Below are 17,532 nucleotides of genomic sequence, written 5' to 3'. Positions count from 1 at the left end.
ACAAATTAATTATGAAACTCACCACTTGATGTCTGCCACGTGGATGGTGATTGTACCTCACCATAAGTTAAAATTAATTTGTGTTTAGTTTTTTAATTTTAAAAGTGATAAGTCGCGACAAATTTAAATTTTTTAAAATGAGTTAATATAAATGTGAATTATATAATAGTAAATTTTATAAAATTTTATTTTACCAATTAAATTGGTAATTTTGAAAATGGAGAGACAAAATAAATAAGAGTGTTTACATGACTGGAGAATCAAACTAACTGAGACTATTCAACTCAAAATTATAAAAGTTGGGTTGGGTTTGATTTTTTCGATATGAATTGGGTTGATTTTAAAAAATTGAAAACTTGAGTCCATTTGCAACCTGAGAAACTCGAAAATAGGATTACAACCAATACAATACATTAACTCATGATAGTGATGCGTGTTGACTTATGAATACTTGACAATCTAATCCAACTCAACCTCACCCAACTGAAAAATAGAGTGTTGGAATTGAGTTGTGAGTTCTATTCAGGTTATCTGGTCACCAACCCAATGAATCGGAAATTTCTATAACTTATAACTATTTGAAAAGGTCAGAGAAATTGAAAACCATTATTGCAGGGCACATCCAAAGAGCCACGAATGTGACGGCTACGTAGAATAGTTTTTTTCTCAATCACTGCATCCAACGGTGCAAAATTATGGAACACAAAATTCAAATTTCCTTAGTTGAATAGTAAACTTAGAGAGTGAAAGAGAGAAGAATATGAAGAGAGTGGAGCCCACTTGGAGTGCGTGGTAGTCACAATAGAGTGGGGAGGAGGGAGGAGGGAGGAGGGAGGAGGGAGGCTAAGAGTTTATATAAAAGGGCAAGTGGATTTGGACGCCATTTCCTCACCCCTCCAAGCCTTTTCCCTTCCTTTGCTCATTTTCTCTCCTCCCAAACACTAATTTTCCCGGGAATCTTATTATTTTCTCGGGAAAATAACCCCTCTAATGCTTCTTCTCTAGAACAACAATACCCACAAACCCCCCTTTGTTCCTCTGTTTTCATATCCCTCTGAAGAACAACAAGACCAATCAAGATGGCGGCTTTAACTCTCGAGGAGATCAAGAACGAGACAGTTGATCTGGTATTCCCTTCTTCCACCACCACCCCTGTTATTTTCTCGGGAAAATTTGGCTCCCAAACACCCCTGTTTCTGATTCTGATGAGTTTAATCATAGATTTAGTTTCCCATTGATTTAATTTTGGTTTGGGATTCAATTGAGGGGTTTTTGTAACAACGAATCGACTCTATTTTCTTTATTTTCCTTTTCATTTTCTCACCTTTTCTCGCAAGCCAAACAGATCTTTCCTTTTCCATGGTTAGCTCCTTCACTGGATCTGGGCATGTGCAACACAGACAAGGAATTCGGGGGCTGTTTTTAATTCACATAAATTTTGTTCCTTTTTCCGTTTCTTTTTTATTTAAAAAAAAAAAAAAAAATCGTTTGGATATAAAATAAGTGAAGAAGAAAAACTGGGAATTTTTGGTACTTCTCCGTGGTACTTTCGACTTTTCACCTAATAACAAAAATCTTTATTTTTAATTTTTTAATTTTTTAATTTTTTTTTTCTAAAAAAGAGCTTTTTACGTTTCAACGGTTCTGTCCCCACCTGTCACTTAACCGACCATCCTTGAATTCAACAATAGTTTCGGATATCATTTTCATTTTTTTTCCTGTTTTACCCTTCCCTGTTTTACCCTTCCCTGTTGTCGGTATTTACGCCGCCACCACCGCCGGAGTACTCAGCGCGTGTACCACACGCGCTGAGCACAGGGGTTGTTTTTCGGTGGTGGAGCTCACTTTGGGAATTTTTAGTCAACGTGCCTGTGATTACGGATTTGACATCTTCCTGATCGTTGAATTTCCATTTTCCCATTAAATTCTCTTGTCTGGTTCCCGAGTCTCACTCGGTAACTCGGCGGTGACTCGTTTCAAGGAAATCTTTGATTTGGGTTTATTCTTAAACATGAATCAGTGATCATGTTCTATGAATTATTCATGAACAACTTCGATTTTGATTATATCAGGAGAAAATTCCTATTGAAGAAGTGTTTGAGCAGCTGAAATGTACAAGAGAAGGTTTAACTTCCCAAGAAGGGGAGAATCGTCTTCAAATCTTTGGACCCAACAAGCTAGAAGAGAAAAAGGTTTGATTTTTTTTGGTTTATCATAGAGAAACAAGGAGTTTTTGTTTGATAATTGCTCTGTTTTCTGATATGTTTTTGTATTGATATGAACAGGAAAGCAAGATTCTGAAGTTTCTTGGGTTTATGTGGAATCCCCTGTCTTGGGTCATGGAAGCTGCAGCTGTCATGGCCATTGCCTTGGCCAACGGCGGCGGTAGGGGCCCCGATTGGCAGGACTTCGTCGGTATCGTCTGTTTGTTGGTTATCAACTCCACCATTAGTTTCATTGAAGAGAACAATGCTGGTAATGCTGCAGCTGCTCTCATGGCTGGTCTTGCACCTAAAACTAAGGTAACTACACAGATACTCATATTCATTGCCTAAAATTGCCTTTTGGAGTTGAGTAATGTATTGGATCTTCAATTTGCGGTCGTTTAAAAAAGCGTTTTAAGCGGAAAAAAGGTGTTTTTAAGTACTTAGAAAGTTATTCGAAGTAGATGTTTAGTCGACTATGAGTTGTGAAGGTACGAGATTAGTAGTCGTTGTCGTAGATATGGCGCGTGTGGCTTGAAGTAATGGTTTTTGTTGGTTGTGTTATGGTGTTAGGTTCTAAGGGATGGAAAATGGTGTGAACAAGATGCGTCAATTCTGGTTCCAGGAGACGTGATTAGTGTGAAACTAGGAGACATCATCCCGGCTGATGCTCGTCTTCTCGAGGGTGATCCGTTAAAGGTCGATCAATCTGCATTGACCGGAGAATCACTTCCGGTGACGAAGAATCCAGGGGATGAAGTTTTCTCTGGCTCAACTTGCAAACAAGGAGAGATTGAAGCTGTTGTTATTGCCACTGGTGTCCACACCTTCTTTGGAAAGGCAGCTCATCTTGTTGATAGCACCAACCAAGTTGGGCACTTCCAAAAGGTTCTTACTGCCATTGGGAACTTTTGTATTTGCTCCATTGCCATTGGTATGCTGATCGAGATCATCGTCATGTACCCGATCCAACGCCGTGCCTACCGAGATGGAATCGACAACCTTTTGGTTCTTTTGATTGGAGGCATTCCAATTGCTATGCCTACTGTCTTGTCTGTCACTATGGCTATTGGGTCTCACAAGCTGTCCCAACAGGGTGCTATCACTAAGAGAATGACTGCTATCGAAGAAATGGCCGGTATGGACGTCCTCTGCAGCGACAAAACCGGAACGCTCACTCTTAACAAGTTGAGTGTCGACAAGAACTTGATCGAGGTATTCGTTAAGGGCATTGACAAGGAACATGTCATTCTTCTTGCTGCAAGAGCTTCTAGGACTGAAAACCAGGATGCGATTGATGCTGCCATGGTCGGAATGCTCGCTGACCCGAAAGAGGTACGATTATCTTCGTTTGTTAGTTCCCTTTTCATTATGCTGAGAAAACTCTGAATCAAAGTGCTGACATGTTTTAGGCAAGAGCTGGAATTAGAGAAATTCACTTCTTCCCATTCAACCCTGTTGATAAGAGAACTGCTTTGACTTACATTGATTCTAATGGAAATTGGCACCGTGCTAGCAAAGGCGCTCCCGAGCAGGTAACATCCCGTTCGATACTGTCGTGGTTGTTGTTTATCATGCCGTATAACCATATGATCTTTGTGAACAGATCTTGACACTTTGCAACTGTAAAGAGGACTTCAAGAGGAAGGTGTTTTCTGTGATCGACAAGTTCGCCGAGCGCGGGCTTCGATCGTTGGCTGTTTCTAGACAGGTTTGAATCTCGATGCTCGATAAAATAGTTTGTACGTAAACTTTGATCATTGAACTGTTCTTTTTGTAATACGTTCACAGGAAGTGCCTGAGAAAAACAAGGAGAGTCCCGGTGCTCCATGGCAATTCGTCGGTCTGTTGCCCCTTTTCGACCCTCCGAGGCACGACAGTGCAGAAACCATCCGCAGAGCTCTCAACTTGGGTGTGAATGTCAAGATGATTACTGGTAATTCACTTAAGTTTCATGGAAATTCTTCTCATCATGTTCGTTATGCAAACGCCTGACTCGGTCGAACCCGTATACCAGGTGATCAACTTGCTATTGCCAAGGAAACTGGCCGACGACTTGGAATGGGAACGAATATGTATCCATCTTCTTCGTTACTCGGCCAACACAAGGACGAAAGCATCGCTGGCCTCCCGGTTGAAGAGTTGATCGAGAAAGCTGATGGATTTGCTGGAGTGTTTCCAGGTGATGACACTTGACTATATCACGAGACGTCGATGCGACGTTTTTGTTTACAATCCTCTTAACGTTTTCGATTTTAATGCAACGTTTAGAGCACAAATACGAAATCGTGAAGAAGTTGCAAGAGAGAAAGCACATTTGTGGAATGACAGGAGATGGTGTGAATGATGCTCCTGCTTTAAAGAAGGCAGACATTGGTATAGCTGTTGCTGATGCTACCGATGCAGCACGAGGCGCTTCCGACATCGTTCTTACCGAGCCTGGATTGAGCGTTATCATCAGCGCCGTGTTGACCAGCAGAGCAATCTTTCAGAGGATGAAGAACTATACCGTAAGTCAACGTACTCAACTCGAGTTATATGTTTTCGGGAAAGCGCTTAACCGTTTCTCCTCCTCTGTTTTCTCTTTGACAGATTTATGCAGTTTCGATCACTATTCGTATTGTGGTACGTGTTCAGTCCTTGCTTAAACTTGATTCAATCGTTTCGATCCGATTTTCTTTGATCTTATTCGATATATTCCGTTTTTTCTTTTGCAGTTTGGTTTCATGTTGATTGCTCTCATTTGGAAGTTTGATTTTTCACCGTTCATGGTTTTGATTATTGCTATATTGAATGATGGTGAGTTCTTGTCCCTTTGATATCTCCATTAGAATCAAAGCTATCAATATTGATAGGCCTGTTTTTGTTGAAGGTACCATTATGACAATTTCAAAGGACAGGGTGAAGCCATCACCATTACCTGACAGTTGGAAACTGAAAGAGATTTTTGCGACTGGGGTAGTACTCGGAGGGTACTTAGCGTTGATGACGGTTATATTCTTTTGGTTAATGGAGGGAACGAACTTCTTTTCGGTATGTTTCGTGCTACTATAGCCTTAGAATCATTTGAAAAATACTTTGATCCAATGAGTTACGTTCTTGTTTGTTCTTGTTTGTTAATGTAGAATACGTTTGGTGTAAAATCGATCCGTCATAGTGAATATGAAATGATGGCTGCTTTGTACCTGCAAGTGAGTATTGTGAGCCAGGCTTTGATTTTTGTGACTCGATCGCGGAGCTGGTCGTACATCGAGAGACCTGGACTTCTATTAGTCGGCGCGTTCTTCATTGCACAGCTGGTAAGAATGAAGTAGAATGGTTTAGACTAAATGATTTAAACCAAAGGGTGAAAAGCTAAAACGACGTTGTTGGTGTCTCAGGTTGCAACGGTGATCGCCGTGTACGCGGACTGGCGTTTCGCAAAGATTAAGGGAATCGGATGGGGATGGGCCGGTGTCATCTGGTTGTACAGCATCATTTTCTATATTCCGCTCGATCTCATGAAGTTTGCTATTCGATATATATTGAGCGGAAAGGCATGGCTCAACTTGTTAGAAAACAAGGTACATCTTTCTTTCTAGTTTCTTACCGTGAACAAACGATTTGGTGAACTCTTATTCATACTACTACATTGTTGTTATCGCGCAACAGACCGCTTTCACCACCAAGAAAGACTACGGAAAAGAGGAACGAGAAGCTCAGTGGGCCCTTGCTCAAAGGACATTACACGGACTTCAACCTCCCGAGTCGACAAACATCTTCTCCGAAAAAAGTAGCTACAGAGAACTCTCGGAGATCGCAGAGCAAGCTAAGAGACGTGCCGAGATTGCAAGGTATAAGATATAACAACACCATTCACATTCACATTCACATTCATATTGGAAAACCATTTACAAAATGAATGAATTTCTCCGTCTTGGTTTCAGGCTCCGGGAGCTGAACACGCTCAAGGGTCATGTCGAGTCGGTCGTGAAGTTGAAGGGACTCGACATCGACACGATCCAGCAACACTACACAGTGTGAAAAGTATTGGTTCCTCCAATGAAGTAATGAGTTTGATTCACTTTGCTGTGCCAAGGAAAGAAAGAGACAATGTTTGAGAAAGAGAGAGACAACAAACAAACAAAAAAAAGATCCTAATCTGACAAACCTTTCCAACGTATAGGGAGCTTGTCTGTCTGTCTGCCTGCCTTGCCTTGTAATTTTTCTTCCATATGTATTTGCAATGTTAGTAACATAAAATAATTCTGTTTGGCTTCATAAACTCATCACCATAATGCAATTTTAAGCATTAAATCAAATTCCTCACCTTTACGCTTATATTCGATTTCGTTTAAATTTTGTCTACTTCGAGAAACAGAAGCTCTTACCTCAACTCAGACGAACGGCACCTTTCCTTTGATCAAAATTAAGCATTTGAATTTGAATATCTCACAAATTTGAATTATAATACTGTTAAAAAAAGTTCTATATGGCCCGTCATAAAAGACTAGGTATGCAACTAGTTAGTTCCCTGCCTGACCGACTAAGATACGTGTGTGAGCTAGCCATAAACGACCCATCACTACTAGAAGTTAGTTAACAACCATTTAGAGTTCCAACATAGTAATATGCTAACATCATAGGCATAAGAGAAACGACCTCGTGTATGGACCAACTTTAATTGTCAACCCTCCAACAATCCCATCATAGTTACCTGACGAGGGAAACAATTCCATGCTATACCAAGTAGTGGTTAGTTTCCCCATAGTAATTCTCGTGTCATGCTATAACCAAACCAGTTGATCCAAACCTTATTAAACTAGCTCACACACATCGATAGATGGAAACCAACCTACACATAGTGAGATTTCAATTTTTAATAAATATTATTTTACGGGACTTTTAAATATTATTTTTTGGTATTTGTTTAAAATTTTCTTTAAAAAAAAACTTCGTTCTCACTCTTTTTTTATATTACTTTTATAATATTAGATTTGTACTATTTTGCCCTTCTTATAAAATCTGAATATATTAAAAGAAAATGAGTAAGAATGTTTTGTTTATTTTGACTTTGATGTAGTTGGCCACTCGTTGACATAGGAACAAGAGAATCCAACCACACACATTCTTTATAGAATTTGTCAACGGGGTTGACTTCTCTCTCCAAAATTGTGGTTGAAAAGTCAATGAAATCCAACAATATTTTTTACAACTCATTTAATTATAGTGTTTTAACATTTCTGAGTTGTATATTAATTTTTCTTCACAATTACACAGTAAGATGAAACTATGGAGGAGATAATTAATATTTTATTTATCGAACTTTATTTTAATTGACAAATTTAGTCCAGTTCCTCCCGTTGTTTTATACTTTTAGAGAACAATTTAAAAATCCTAGTTGTTGGATAATGAAAGTCTTACATCGGCTAATTTAGGAAATAATGTGCGTTTATCATCAAAAAAAATATTTTCATTGGTACGAGGCCATTTGGGGAAACCCAAAACAAAGTCACGAGAGCTTATGCTCAAATTAGACAATATCATACCATTGTGTAGAGTCATGTTCATCTAACATGGTATCAGAGCCATGCCCTAAACTTAGTCATGTCAATAGATTGGTAAATCCTCAAATGTCGAACAAAGAACTCAAAAGAAAAGAAAGAAAAGGAGTCGAGCCTCCTTGAAGGCATAGTAAAAAATGACTAAGAGTCTCGATTAAGGGGAGGCGTACTTTATTCGAGTGGAGGTGTTGGCAACAAGAAGACCGAGAGTAAACTTTGCCAATATATTTTTAATTAAGGCGTAGGTTAGTTTGGAGAAATCTTTTGAAATCTTTTGAATCGACCCAATATTTAAGTTGGTTGGGTTGGTGACCTGAGCAGTCAGAATAAAAGCCGGAATAAAGTTTACAACACAATCCAATCCCAATCTAACCCTTTCTTTTTAGGCTGAAATCGTGAGCGAGTGCCAGAATAGAGTTTACAACAGAATCCAATCAAACTCTTTATTTTGGGCAGAGTTATTGAGCTTTTTTATTATTAATTTTTAAAAAAATACTATTTATCCACTGCTAAAATTTCATAAAACTCAAAACAAAGCATCAGTAATAGATTACAGACCTTAAATATTCTTAATTTTCATAAAAAAAAAAGGTCAACTCTTAATTTTCATAAAAAAATGTCAAACTCACAAACCCACCCAAATTTTAAAAAAAAAAAAAAAATTATGATGGAGTAGTCAAGTTAGTCGAGTTCTCGGATCATATGAACGCCTCTATGTAGCGTTTAAGTATTAATGAAAGAAGTCAGGGAAATAGTAGCATGAGAATTTTTTACATCCTCCCCACTCGCCCTGTAATATCCTAAGCCCACCGCTAAAAGATATTGTCCACTTTGGCTCATTACATATCGATTTAAGCTTTACAGTTTTAAAACGTATCTACTAGGGAGAAGTTTCTATATCCTTATGATAAATGTTTCGTTTCCCTTTCCGACCAATGTGGGATCACACACGACCTTTTGGTCTATTTTGAGATTAATTGCTACTACTCGAACAAAATTAAAGTTATAAATATTAGTTTCTTAATGATTCCATAAACAAATTGTTAGATTTAATTAGTGGGAAGCTAAAGATAATTTACATGCTACAAAAAAAAACTAAAAGAAATTAGATATAACACGTAAAAATTTCATACATTGCTAAATCTTCTTTTCCACATAGAAATTTCCAAAAAAGAAAAACAAGATCAAATTGTGTTTGTTTCAACCAAACATCTAAGAACATTCACCTGCAACTCAAGACATTTTATGTAACTTTCAGTTTGTTTCAACAATTCTTCCTCTTCCAAACCTCCATTAAAACCACCACCGCCGCCGCCGCCTGGTATGATCTTCCTCAGCCTTTTCAACCCATTTTCCATCTTCTCTTCCTCTTCTTCTTCTCTTTCTAAATTTTCTCGAGAAAATTTCAGTGTTTGGAGAGAGAAATCAAAACCATTGGCAACTTTTGTTTGAAGAAGCTTCTTCTTTAGAGCATTGCCCCACGCAAATTGAGTAGCTGATTCAGCCATTGCCATATCAACTTCAAACTTCACAAGTTTCTGAAATTTTTGTGGAGAAAGATTATTTGATGAAATTTTTACTAAAGATTTCATCAAATATTTGGCATACTTTGTTGCAAATTTGTTTGGATCTATGGAAAATACCCTTCTTTTTCTCACAATTTGCCTTCCCATTCACTCAAAATTTAACGATGTGGGAATGAAAAAGATTGGAACTTGAACAACAAATTGAAGTTGGAAGAGAAAAAAATTGGTGGGTTTTGGAGAAGAGAGGGCAAAGGAGGAGTCTATGTTTATGTAGCAATGGAATGATCAATCATGGGAGAGAGAATTCCAAAATTAAAGAAAGAATTCTTTTGGTTAAATTACATTTAAGTCCTTGGACCTCACCCGTTCACAAAGTTACGAATCTGGAAAAGCATCTCTCAAAGATTCTTGAACGAAGTATTTTTTATAAGGGTGTGGAAACCTCTCTCTAGCATAAGCGTTTTAAAAACCTTGAGAGAAACCTTGAGAATGAAAGTCTAAAGAAGACAATATCTGCTAGTAGTGAGCTTGGACGGTTACATATGTACGGCAAATTAGTTTAGTTACTATAACAGTACGATTTAATATTTAATATGGGAAAGAGGTCACATGGGTTCACATGCATGGGTTTTCCTTAGGGTTTATAAACCTACCTGAAGATGGACCCTTTGGGCATGTGGTTATGCATACAAAAACACCAAAACCCCACTTTAAATGCCATCACATGGATCTCTCTATATCATCAATATCAAACTTTTTGTATACTCTTTCTACACAAATGTTCTCTTTCTCTCTCTCTCTCTCTCCTCCCATTTCAAATCAAAACAGCTCATTTATGCCATTTCATAGCTCTTTTTTCACTAAATTTGGTTTTGGTTCTTTTCCCATTTTGTGGATTTATTTGTTTGTACTCCTCAGCCGGTTTTGTGAAAGGTTCGATCATAATTCGGGTTTGTTCGATTTCAGTCTTTGTTTACTTTGAAATCTCTATTTCATGCATGTTATGACAGTCTTTCAAAATTTATTCGTGTTTGATTTTATCAATTATAGATTCTCTTCAATAAAATAGATTTTTACTTGAAATTTCAAGAGAACCCATGAACCGACTCAATCCATAAAGTTTTCATTTATTTGAACTCAACCCAACTCAAAACGGACGAAGGTGATATGACAAAGTCGGCCACGACCCACATTAGCAAGAGGTAGGGCAAGGATGAGCAAACAAGTGTGGGTTGCTAACATTTGACGATCAAAATGAAAGGATGTAATAAGAATATAGTGATATCTATTCCAATTGGGACCTGAAGGAGGGAAGAGGCAAGAGAGGAAACACAATCTTTGAATGATTTAGGGTTAGCAGAGAAATGCATGTGGGCAGTGGTGGCCACAATTCATTGTAATAATGCTACATCTCACCAGCTGCATTCAATTTTAACCCTATTTTAGATATGGCTATGATTTGGATCATCTATATATATTTGAATGTGGGGTTTCTCACTTTTGAACTGTTATTTCATCCATTTATTGCATCGTTTTGTTTGGACGCCGTTTTGTTTGTACGGAATCATGATGCAAAAATTATAGATCTTTCTAAGAATCTCGATCGATGATTAGACATTTGCATGTCTGTGTGCTTACTTTATATAGATATCATGTGAGGATGTCTCCGAACATGAAATAAGCTGTAATTCTTCATTTATTTCAATTATGAGTGTTTACGAGGTGGATTAGGTTATTATAACATTTTTTTAGACGTGGCTCTATTTAGATTGTCAATTTTTTTAACCTAAACTATCTTTATTAAATAATTAACTCAATGTTTGGGTTGGATGGGTTATAATTGTTTGGTTTGCTTAATTTTTTGTTTTTATTTATAGTATGTTGATAGATAAAACATTCCAGCTCAATTTCAATATATTTTTTAAAAATTATATTTCAAAAACATAAAATATATATTTTTTAAATTATTAGAGAATAAATAATTGAGAAATAAAATAATAAAATAAACTAAAACGTGTCCATTCAAGGCTCCTTCTGAAGGTTTTAAAATTGGTAGAAGGTCTAGCTTTACTTTGACCAGTGTCTCGTACCATTTGGTGACCGGAGCTCTGACACCAAATTTGTCTACTCTGAAGAAGGTCTAGCCTTACTTTGACCAGTGTCTCGTACAATTTGGGGTGACTGGCTCTGACACCAAATTTGTCTACTTTGAAGAAAGTCTAGCCTTACTTGGATAGACACTCTGGTGGCTGGCTCTGACACCATTTGTAGCAACCCATTAACCTGTTACATATCGTCATCAATCTCACAATTTTAAAACGTGTTTATTAGGAGAAAAATATAAAAAATGAATTTTTTTTATGCTTGTTATGATTTATTCAAAGTTCAAAGGTTTTTCATATTTGTATCAACCCTTCTATCCAAAAATTTCAACGTCTAAAAAATATTTTTTACTCTCTTAGCAACATCTTCCTTTTGAAGTAAATCTATATACTAATTTATATAGATGCAGAAATGAATTCTAGGCAGCATTCCAAAGCCTTTATCATCATCATGATACCAATTATTTGTCAGTTTCTTACAGTTTGTAATGTACAAAGTGATGAATGCAACCAACTTGAAAACAGTTGAATAATTAAATGCCAAAAGGAGCATCACAACAGGAAAATGCTGGAAAAACCCAACATACCCATGTAATTATGAACAGGATCTATCTTTGCAATACAATTTGGGAAGCCTTTTAAAGCCACCCTTCTCGCTTAGAAATATGAATGCTCTAATTTGACTATTGCTACCATGGCCAAAATGTGGTATGAAGTTAAGGCAAGTGAAAAAGAAAATACATAAATAAATAAAATACAGAGAGGAGAAGAGGCGAACTTTTTCGATTTTACTTTAGAACTCTGAGAAGTCAAAATTTGATGGGGATAGAACTCTTCAGTTCAATCTCACGAGAGCTTAAGAGGATGAACTGCAACTCCGTTCCGAGCAGCTGGGATTCTCCCCCACCTTCCTAGTCGAGGTTCCTGTCACGAAGTTCATATAATGTCAACTGAGCAACCCGTTACGCTCCTGGCATAGCGTGTAGACGAAACATACCAAGGGCGAAGACAACTGACTGACAATTATCTTGCCAAGTAAACAAAATCCAAGAAAATAGAAGACAAATATATTCAATAAGAGAAGACAATAATGGAAGCCAGCAATATAGATATGAATCAAATTCATCATAATATCCACGGGGCGAGGCAGGGGCCGGGGAAGCCTCCCCACCACCTATTTCATTTCGCATCTGCAAACTTCAAATAGGCTAGCAAGCACACCGAAATCTACCGTAAAACAGGATTGAAGTTAAATTTGCATCATGATTACCTGCCCAACTCCAGCTACCACAAACCTTCCAGATTTGGCAAAAGTCATGGAGTTCACAAACCCAACCTGGAATAAAAAAGATTAAGCCATATGTAAGCAAGACACTAGACTACTACACCTTCAGCACAATTGCGGTTGAGGAAACTCCAAAAATAAATAAAAGCAATGATACATAAAGCGGAAGTCGAATTCAGAAACGGGGTATTTCCAAAAGCAAAAGATGTGGAAAATAGAAACAGGGTTATTTCAAGCAGAAGTCAAATTCAGAAGGTGCCCAAAGGCTCTTCTTGGGGTGCGGGTATACAAGATTACAAATTCAAGCAAGTTCTTGTGTAATATAAGCCATATTCAAGTTATTGATGTAAAGTAAAAGAGAAGGATATTGCATACCAGAGGGAGGTCATATAATGGTCGAACATCTTTCTTATCACTTGTGAGAGCCCATAAACGAACAGAACCATTGCCGGCACCCGATGCAGCAAGGTCACTGTTTCTACATACTGAGACTGAACTTACCCAAGAGTATGCCGACGAACTGTGAGAGGTATTATGATTCGCATCCCCATTTCCTGCAAAGTAACCAAAAGTTACGATTTGATAATAATTTGACTAATAATTGGCAAAAGAAAGGCTATTAAAGTGAACTAAAAGAAAGAATGAAAGAAATTAGAAGATGTAAGATCCATCTTGCATGTAGGCTTGTAAGAACGCAGAAAGACCAACGGACCAAGTGAAGATTATGAACTGGTTTGTGCATTAGTGGCAACATTAAAACTAGAAATAACCACCAATCCCTCTCCAGTCCAGTGATAATTTGCAGAATGATTGAAGAAAAATATATAAAATCCTTGAAGAAACTCATACCCATACAACCATTGGGGATGGCTCCATTTTCCTTTAGCTCCAAATTTGAGCAAGACAATGAAGAAGGATGAGCATTTCGTACAATATAAACAGGCTTCTTTTTTAATGCAATCCAGAGCTCAATACTGCCGTCGGATGATCCAGATAAGAACTCGTCATTGCTAATAAAACAGCAACATTCCAAGGATGATGCAGGCGCACGAAATACTAAACGGGACTCCTCTGGAACCTGTTTCAAGCATCCAAAGCAATAACTAGTCAAAATATTGAAAGGAAAATAGAACTACTGCGGGTATAACAAAACACAAGCATGCTGCCCGAATTTACATTAGCAAAAAGAGAAAAAAAATGGTAAGTCCACTAAGAGAATCATTAAAAACTGAAAGTACTAAAAAAACGGGGGTCTACCTTCCATAATTGCATACTCCGATCACGTCCAACAGTGAGTAATCTTTCTTTCCGTAGGCAATCAATAGTCAATACTTCGCTTTGGTGACCAAATAATGTATTTATATAAGCTCTGTCCTCCACATTCCATATTTTGACAGTTCGATCATATGAACCAGAAAAAAGTTCTGAGGTCCCTTGCCTGAAAGTCAAACACGAAACAGGTCCTCTATGACCAGGAAATGCCTATAAGAAGCCACAATAAAATGACTGAGAAAAGCCTTCGACAGCTATCATACTTCATTTTCTATCCATCCTACTTCCCCCTCCTTTTTTCCTGGTAGGTCTCCAAAGGGAGGAAGAGGGAAGCTTCCAATCAAAGTAGTTAAGAAAAAAAGATAGACACTGAATTTGGGATAACATTGTCCATACTTTCTTGATATTCATTTTTGTAACTACATATCCTATATTTGGGTCATTTGGAGGATCTTTTTGCAGCTTCTTTCGTTTATGTGCGATTTTTACCTCTTTTCTTTATATCAATGAAAATGGTTGTTAAATTTAAAATAAAGAACTTAAAACCCCAATTGAAAAGCACAACAAAAGAAGGATAATTTCATAAAAGCCTCATATATTTATGCCACAAACCCAACCCAAATTAGTTTTGGTTTAGAATTGATCTCAAGAGTTTTCAACCATGCCATGTAAAGTAACAGTAAGCAATAAATAGCAATTACCTGAATATGCTCTCTTGTACGAGTATCCCATATATGCACATGGCGGTCTAAGCCTCCACTTGCCAAATATCGACCATCAGAACTGACTGCTAACGACAAAGTGACTTTACTATGCCTAGTAGCTCGACCTTGGGGATCCTTAGCACCATGCAATCTCAATGCTTCATCACTGGGCCATTGGTACTTCTCCCCTTTACCACTATCTACATCCCAGCATAAGATGGTACCATCCTTAGATGATGAAAACCCCTTCGAATCATCCTCGGATAGAGCCACAGCTGTAACAGACTGTCTGTGCTTAACCAAGAGTTGAAATTCATCGCTAGCTACTGGATTCTGAACCCTGAAAGATGTATAATCATTAACAATTTAAAGCCACCATGCACCTCTTGTAAAATATTTGAAAGTTTTTTCACACATTTTTTCTTTGCCTCTGTTTTTTCCCTCACATACAGGATCTAAGAAACAAGCATATCATAGGAACATGCTCCCCAAGCTTCTTTGTAAACATCACAGTGATTGTTAATGTCAAAAAGCATATAGATTGTTAACGTGCTATGAACTTGGAAAAAACAAGAACAATAAACAAAATGTAATCAGCAGAAAGACAAACAAGAGATTCCAACGAAAATTAAACCAAGAGAAACCAATACCGTGAAGCAATTTCTCTCCGAACCCTTCCACTATCTTCGAGCTGCTCCTGCTGAAGAATCTGTGCAACAAGTGAATCTTTTTCGCCTTCGTCGTCACTCTCATCCTCATCCTTCTCTTTATCCTCCCTCTCCTTTTCTCTCCTCGCAATTTCCCGAATTTTCTCCAAGTACTCGCTAGCTACTCTCTTCCTTTTCTCGTCAGCAGTTTCTTCCTCAAACTCCACATCCTCAGCGCCCACGAACCCATTGTCCTCGTCTGACTCGCCGCTCTCAATCTCATCATCAACAATCTTCCTTCGTTTCCTTGATTCAGAACTAAAGAAAGGATCCTTACTAAGTGGAAAATTCTTCCCCTTCTTTGCCCCTTTGGGAGGAGCCAAAGTTTTCTTCTTCGCCATCTTCACTACAAAACAGAGAAGATACAAAGAGACGCAAATTCCTCAAGCTGATTACGATTAATTATTTGCACTGACAGAGAAAACAGCCATAACAAAAGCAATAGTTAACGGCAACTCGAGAGAAAAGCGCCGCCGCCGTTCATGTTCTTGGGAAGATAGTTTTTGTTCATGAAAAGGGTTTCTGAAGCAGAAGATGAAGCATCGCCGGAGAAAAGAAAAGGAACGACAGAAGGAAAACGCACCCGCCGCCGCTCGCGGAAGTTCGTTGGTTGCTAACGAATCGCCGAGAGAAAGGCTCTGAACAGTCCTTCGGACGCTGCCGTCGCTGGGAGAAGCTCGCCGTCGCTTGTCGGGGAGGCCAGTGGCAGCGCGGGCTGAAGAAGAAAACGTGAGGGGGTGCGGCTGGGTTTAACGAGACGGAGAGGGATGAAAAATACTCTTAGGGTTTAAGGAAATTTCTATTTAATTATTAAAATAAATATTTCTAATCTTAATCGGTGAATAAACTGAAATACCCGCCTTTTTTTAGTCTCCAGATAAACATTTAATATCTATCGTTTATTTTATTAATTTTAGTAATTAAACTAAACAAAATTAATTAATGTACAAATTTTTATTCATTTGTATTTTTATTGATTAATTAATTAATTAATATACCAATATATTAAGTAATAAAAATATTAATTTATAAAATTATATAGATTGTGCAGGAGGAATCTCTCAAATCAATTCGAAATTTAACCTATTTTAAAATTTAAAAAAAAATAATAAATAGAATTAGTACTTATAAATAAAATCAAATAACTATCGAACAAATTTGTTGTTTAGATTTGAAAACTTGAATTTCAAAAATATTTGTAGAAAGTGAAAGGAAAAAATTTATTTGCCAAAGAAGAAATTTAATTTTAAAAAATAAAAAAATTACATTGTTATGAAAGGGGTATAAATTTTTTACCAAATAAGATTTTTTAGGATATTGGCACTATTTTCAAACGCAAAAGATTATATTCTCGTCCAGTAGTTAAGATATCTTGCTTTCACCGAGAAGATCTCGGTTTAATTCCAAGCAATGAAAAATTTTGTTTCATTTTGAAAAATATTTGATTTACATACGTATTGATTATCCTTAATCCATTTCTATATGTGTGAACAAGTTTAGAGGCACTTAACACAAAGAAGCATTCATTGTCACAGGATATCTCTGGCTTTCACTCAAGACACCCAAGTTCAATTCCTTCTTTCTTTTTCATTTTGAAAGATATTTGATTTACATAAATATTGATTATCCTTAATCCATTTCTTATTTTTAATATTTATTTTTAATATTTGTATAACCATCAAGAAGTTTAGAGACGCTCAAAACAAAGAAACATCCATTGTTGTCTAGCGCCCAATTGTTAGGATATTTGACTTTCACTCAAGAGATGGGTTCAATTCCAGGCAATTGAAAACATTATTTCGTTTTGAAAGATATTTGATTTACATAAATATTGATTATCCTTAATCCATCTCTTCTTTTGAATATCTGTATAATCATCGAGAAGGATAGAGGTACTTAAGGCAAAGGAATATCCATAGTTGTTCAGTAGTTAGGGTATTTGGCTTTCACCCAGGAGACTCAGGTTCAATTCCTGGCAATGGAAAACATTATTTCATTTTGAAGAAGATATTTGATTTTCATAAATATTGATTATCCCTAATCCATCTTTCTTTTGGATATTTGCCTTTCACTTAGGAGACTCGAGTTCAATTCCAGAGGCGCTCATGGCAAAGGAACACTCATTGTTCCCGGAGCCAGATTCGATTCCTTTTAACAAAAAAAAAAAGGATTTTTTTTTTAAATCTCTA

General features: G+C 37.2%; 3 protein-coding genes across 6 annotated transcripts; 1 reads left to right on the top strand and 2 right to left on the bottom strand.

Annotated features, from left to right (window-relative positions):
• The first annotated feature begins 873 nt into the window (after positions 1 to 873).
• Positions 874 to 6,227, top strand: LOC111436185 (plasma membrane ATPase 4). The gene is made up of 16 exons (XM_023073904.1): positions 874 to 1,127; positions 2,073 to 2,192; positions 2,286 to 2,522; positions 2,778 to 3,539; positions 3,617 to 3,739; positions 3,811 to 3,915; positions 3,996 to 4,140; positions 4,222 to 4,386; positions 4,476 to 4,714; positions 4,797 to 4,829; positions 4,922 to 5,003; positions 5,077 to 5,237; positions 5,330 to 5,503; positions 5,585 to 5,767; positions 5,856 to 6,037; positions 6,131 to 6,227. The coding sequence occupies exons 1-16, from the start codon at positions 1,080 to 1,082 to the stop codon at positions 6,225 to 6,227; spliced, it is 2,856 nt and encodes a 951-aa protein (XP_022929672.1). The 5' UTR covers positions 874 to 1,079.
• A 2,632-nt stretch (positions 6,228 to 8,859) lies between these two features.
• Positions 8,860 to 9,578, bottom strand: LOC111436209 (transcription factor bHLH146-like). Its single transcript, XM_023073941.1, has one exon. It carries the CDS (start codon positions 9,418 to 9,420, stop codon positions 8,932 to 8,934), a length of 489 nt encoding a protein of 162 aa, XP_022929709.1. The 5' UTR covers positions 9,421 to 9,578; the 3' UTR covers positions 8,860 to 8,931.
• A 1,720-nt stretch (positions 9,579 to 11,298) lies between these two features.
• LOC111436269 (U3 snoRNP-associated protein-like YAO) lies at positions 11,299 to 16,114 on the bottom strand. Of its 4 annotated transcripts, XM_023074018.1 has the most exons (9): positions 15,927 to 16,114; positions 15,815 to 15,822; positions 15,287 to 15,690; positions 14,634 to 14,976; positions 13,918 to 14,142; positions 13,510 to 13,738; positions 13,036 to 13,214; positions 12,646 to 12,711; positions 11,935 to 12,299 (listed from the first exon to the last, which is right to left on the bottom strand). In XM_023074018.1, exons 3-9 carry the CDS (start codon positions 15,682 to 15,684, stop codon positions 12,222 to 12,224), a joined length of 1,518 nt encoding a protein of 505 aa, XP_022929786.1. In that variant the 5' UTR covers positions 15,685 to 15,690; positions 15,815 to 15,822; positions 15,927 to 16,114; the 3' UTR covers positions 11,935 to 12,221. The 4 variants fall into 4 exon arrangements, 3 of the variants coding, with proteins under 3 accessions (XP_022929786.1, XP_022929785.1, XP_022929783.1); XR_002709209.1 differs by adding an exon at positions 11,299 to 11,556 and having other exon boundaries at positions 12,154 to 12,299; positions 15,287 to 16,114; XM_023074017.1 differs by lacking the exon at positions 15,815 to 15,822 and having other exon boundaries at positions 15,287 to 15,689.
• Between the last annotated feature and the right edge of the window lie 1,418 nt (positions 16,115 to 17,532).

The sequence above is a fragment of the Cucurbita moschata genome, unplaced genomic scaffold, assembly GCF_002738365.1.
Source record: "Cucurbita moschata cultivar Rifu unplaced genomic scaffold, Cmos_1.0 Cmo_Scf00052, whole genome shotgun sequence".
Lineage (NCBI taxonomy): Eukaryota > Viridiplantae > Streptophyta > Magnoliopsida > Cucurbitales > Cucurbitaceae > Cucurbita > Cucurbita moschata.
The sequence above is the reverse complement of the archived record's forward strand: the minus strand, read 5'-3'. Positions and strand labels throughout refer to the sequence as shown.

Excerpts from the sequence above, each read along its gene's own strand:
- LOC111436269 (XM_023074015.1), bottom strand. The coding sequence starts at position 15,684 with ATGGCGAAGAAGAAAACTTTGGCTCCTCCCAAAGGGGCAAAGAAGGGG. Across the intron at positions 14,977-15,286 it reads CGGAGAGAAATTGCTTCACG|GGTTCAGAATCCAGTAGCTA; the intron begins GTATTGGTTTCT and ends TACATCTTTCAG. Across the intron at positions 13,739-13,917 it reads GGAGTATGCAATTATGGAAG|GTTCCAGAGGAGTCCCGTTT; the intron begins GTAGACCCCCGT and ends TGCTTGAAACAG.
- LOC111436209 (XM_023073941.1), bottom strand. The coding sequence starts at position 9,420 with ATGGGAAGGCAAATTGTGAGAAAAAGAAGGGTATTTTCCATAGATCCA.
- LOC111436185 (XM_023073904.1), top strand. The coding sequence starts at position 1,080 with ATGGCGGCTTTAACTCTCGAGGAGATCAAGAACGAGACAGTTGATCTG. Across the intron at positions 4,715-4,796 it reads AGAGGATGAAGAACTATACC|ATTTATGCAGTTTCGATCAC; the intron begins GTAAGTCAACGT and ends TCTCTTTGACAG. Across the intron at positions 5,004-5,076 it reads TATTGCTATATTGAATGATG|GTACCATTATGACAATTTCA; the intron begins GTGAGTTCTTGT and ends TTTTTGTTGAAG.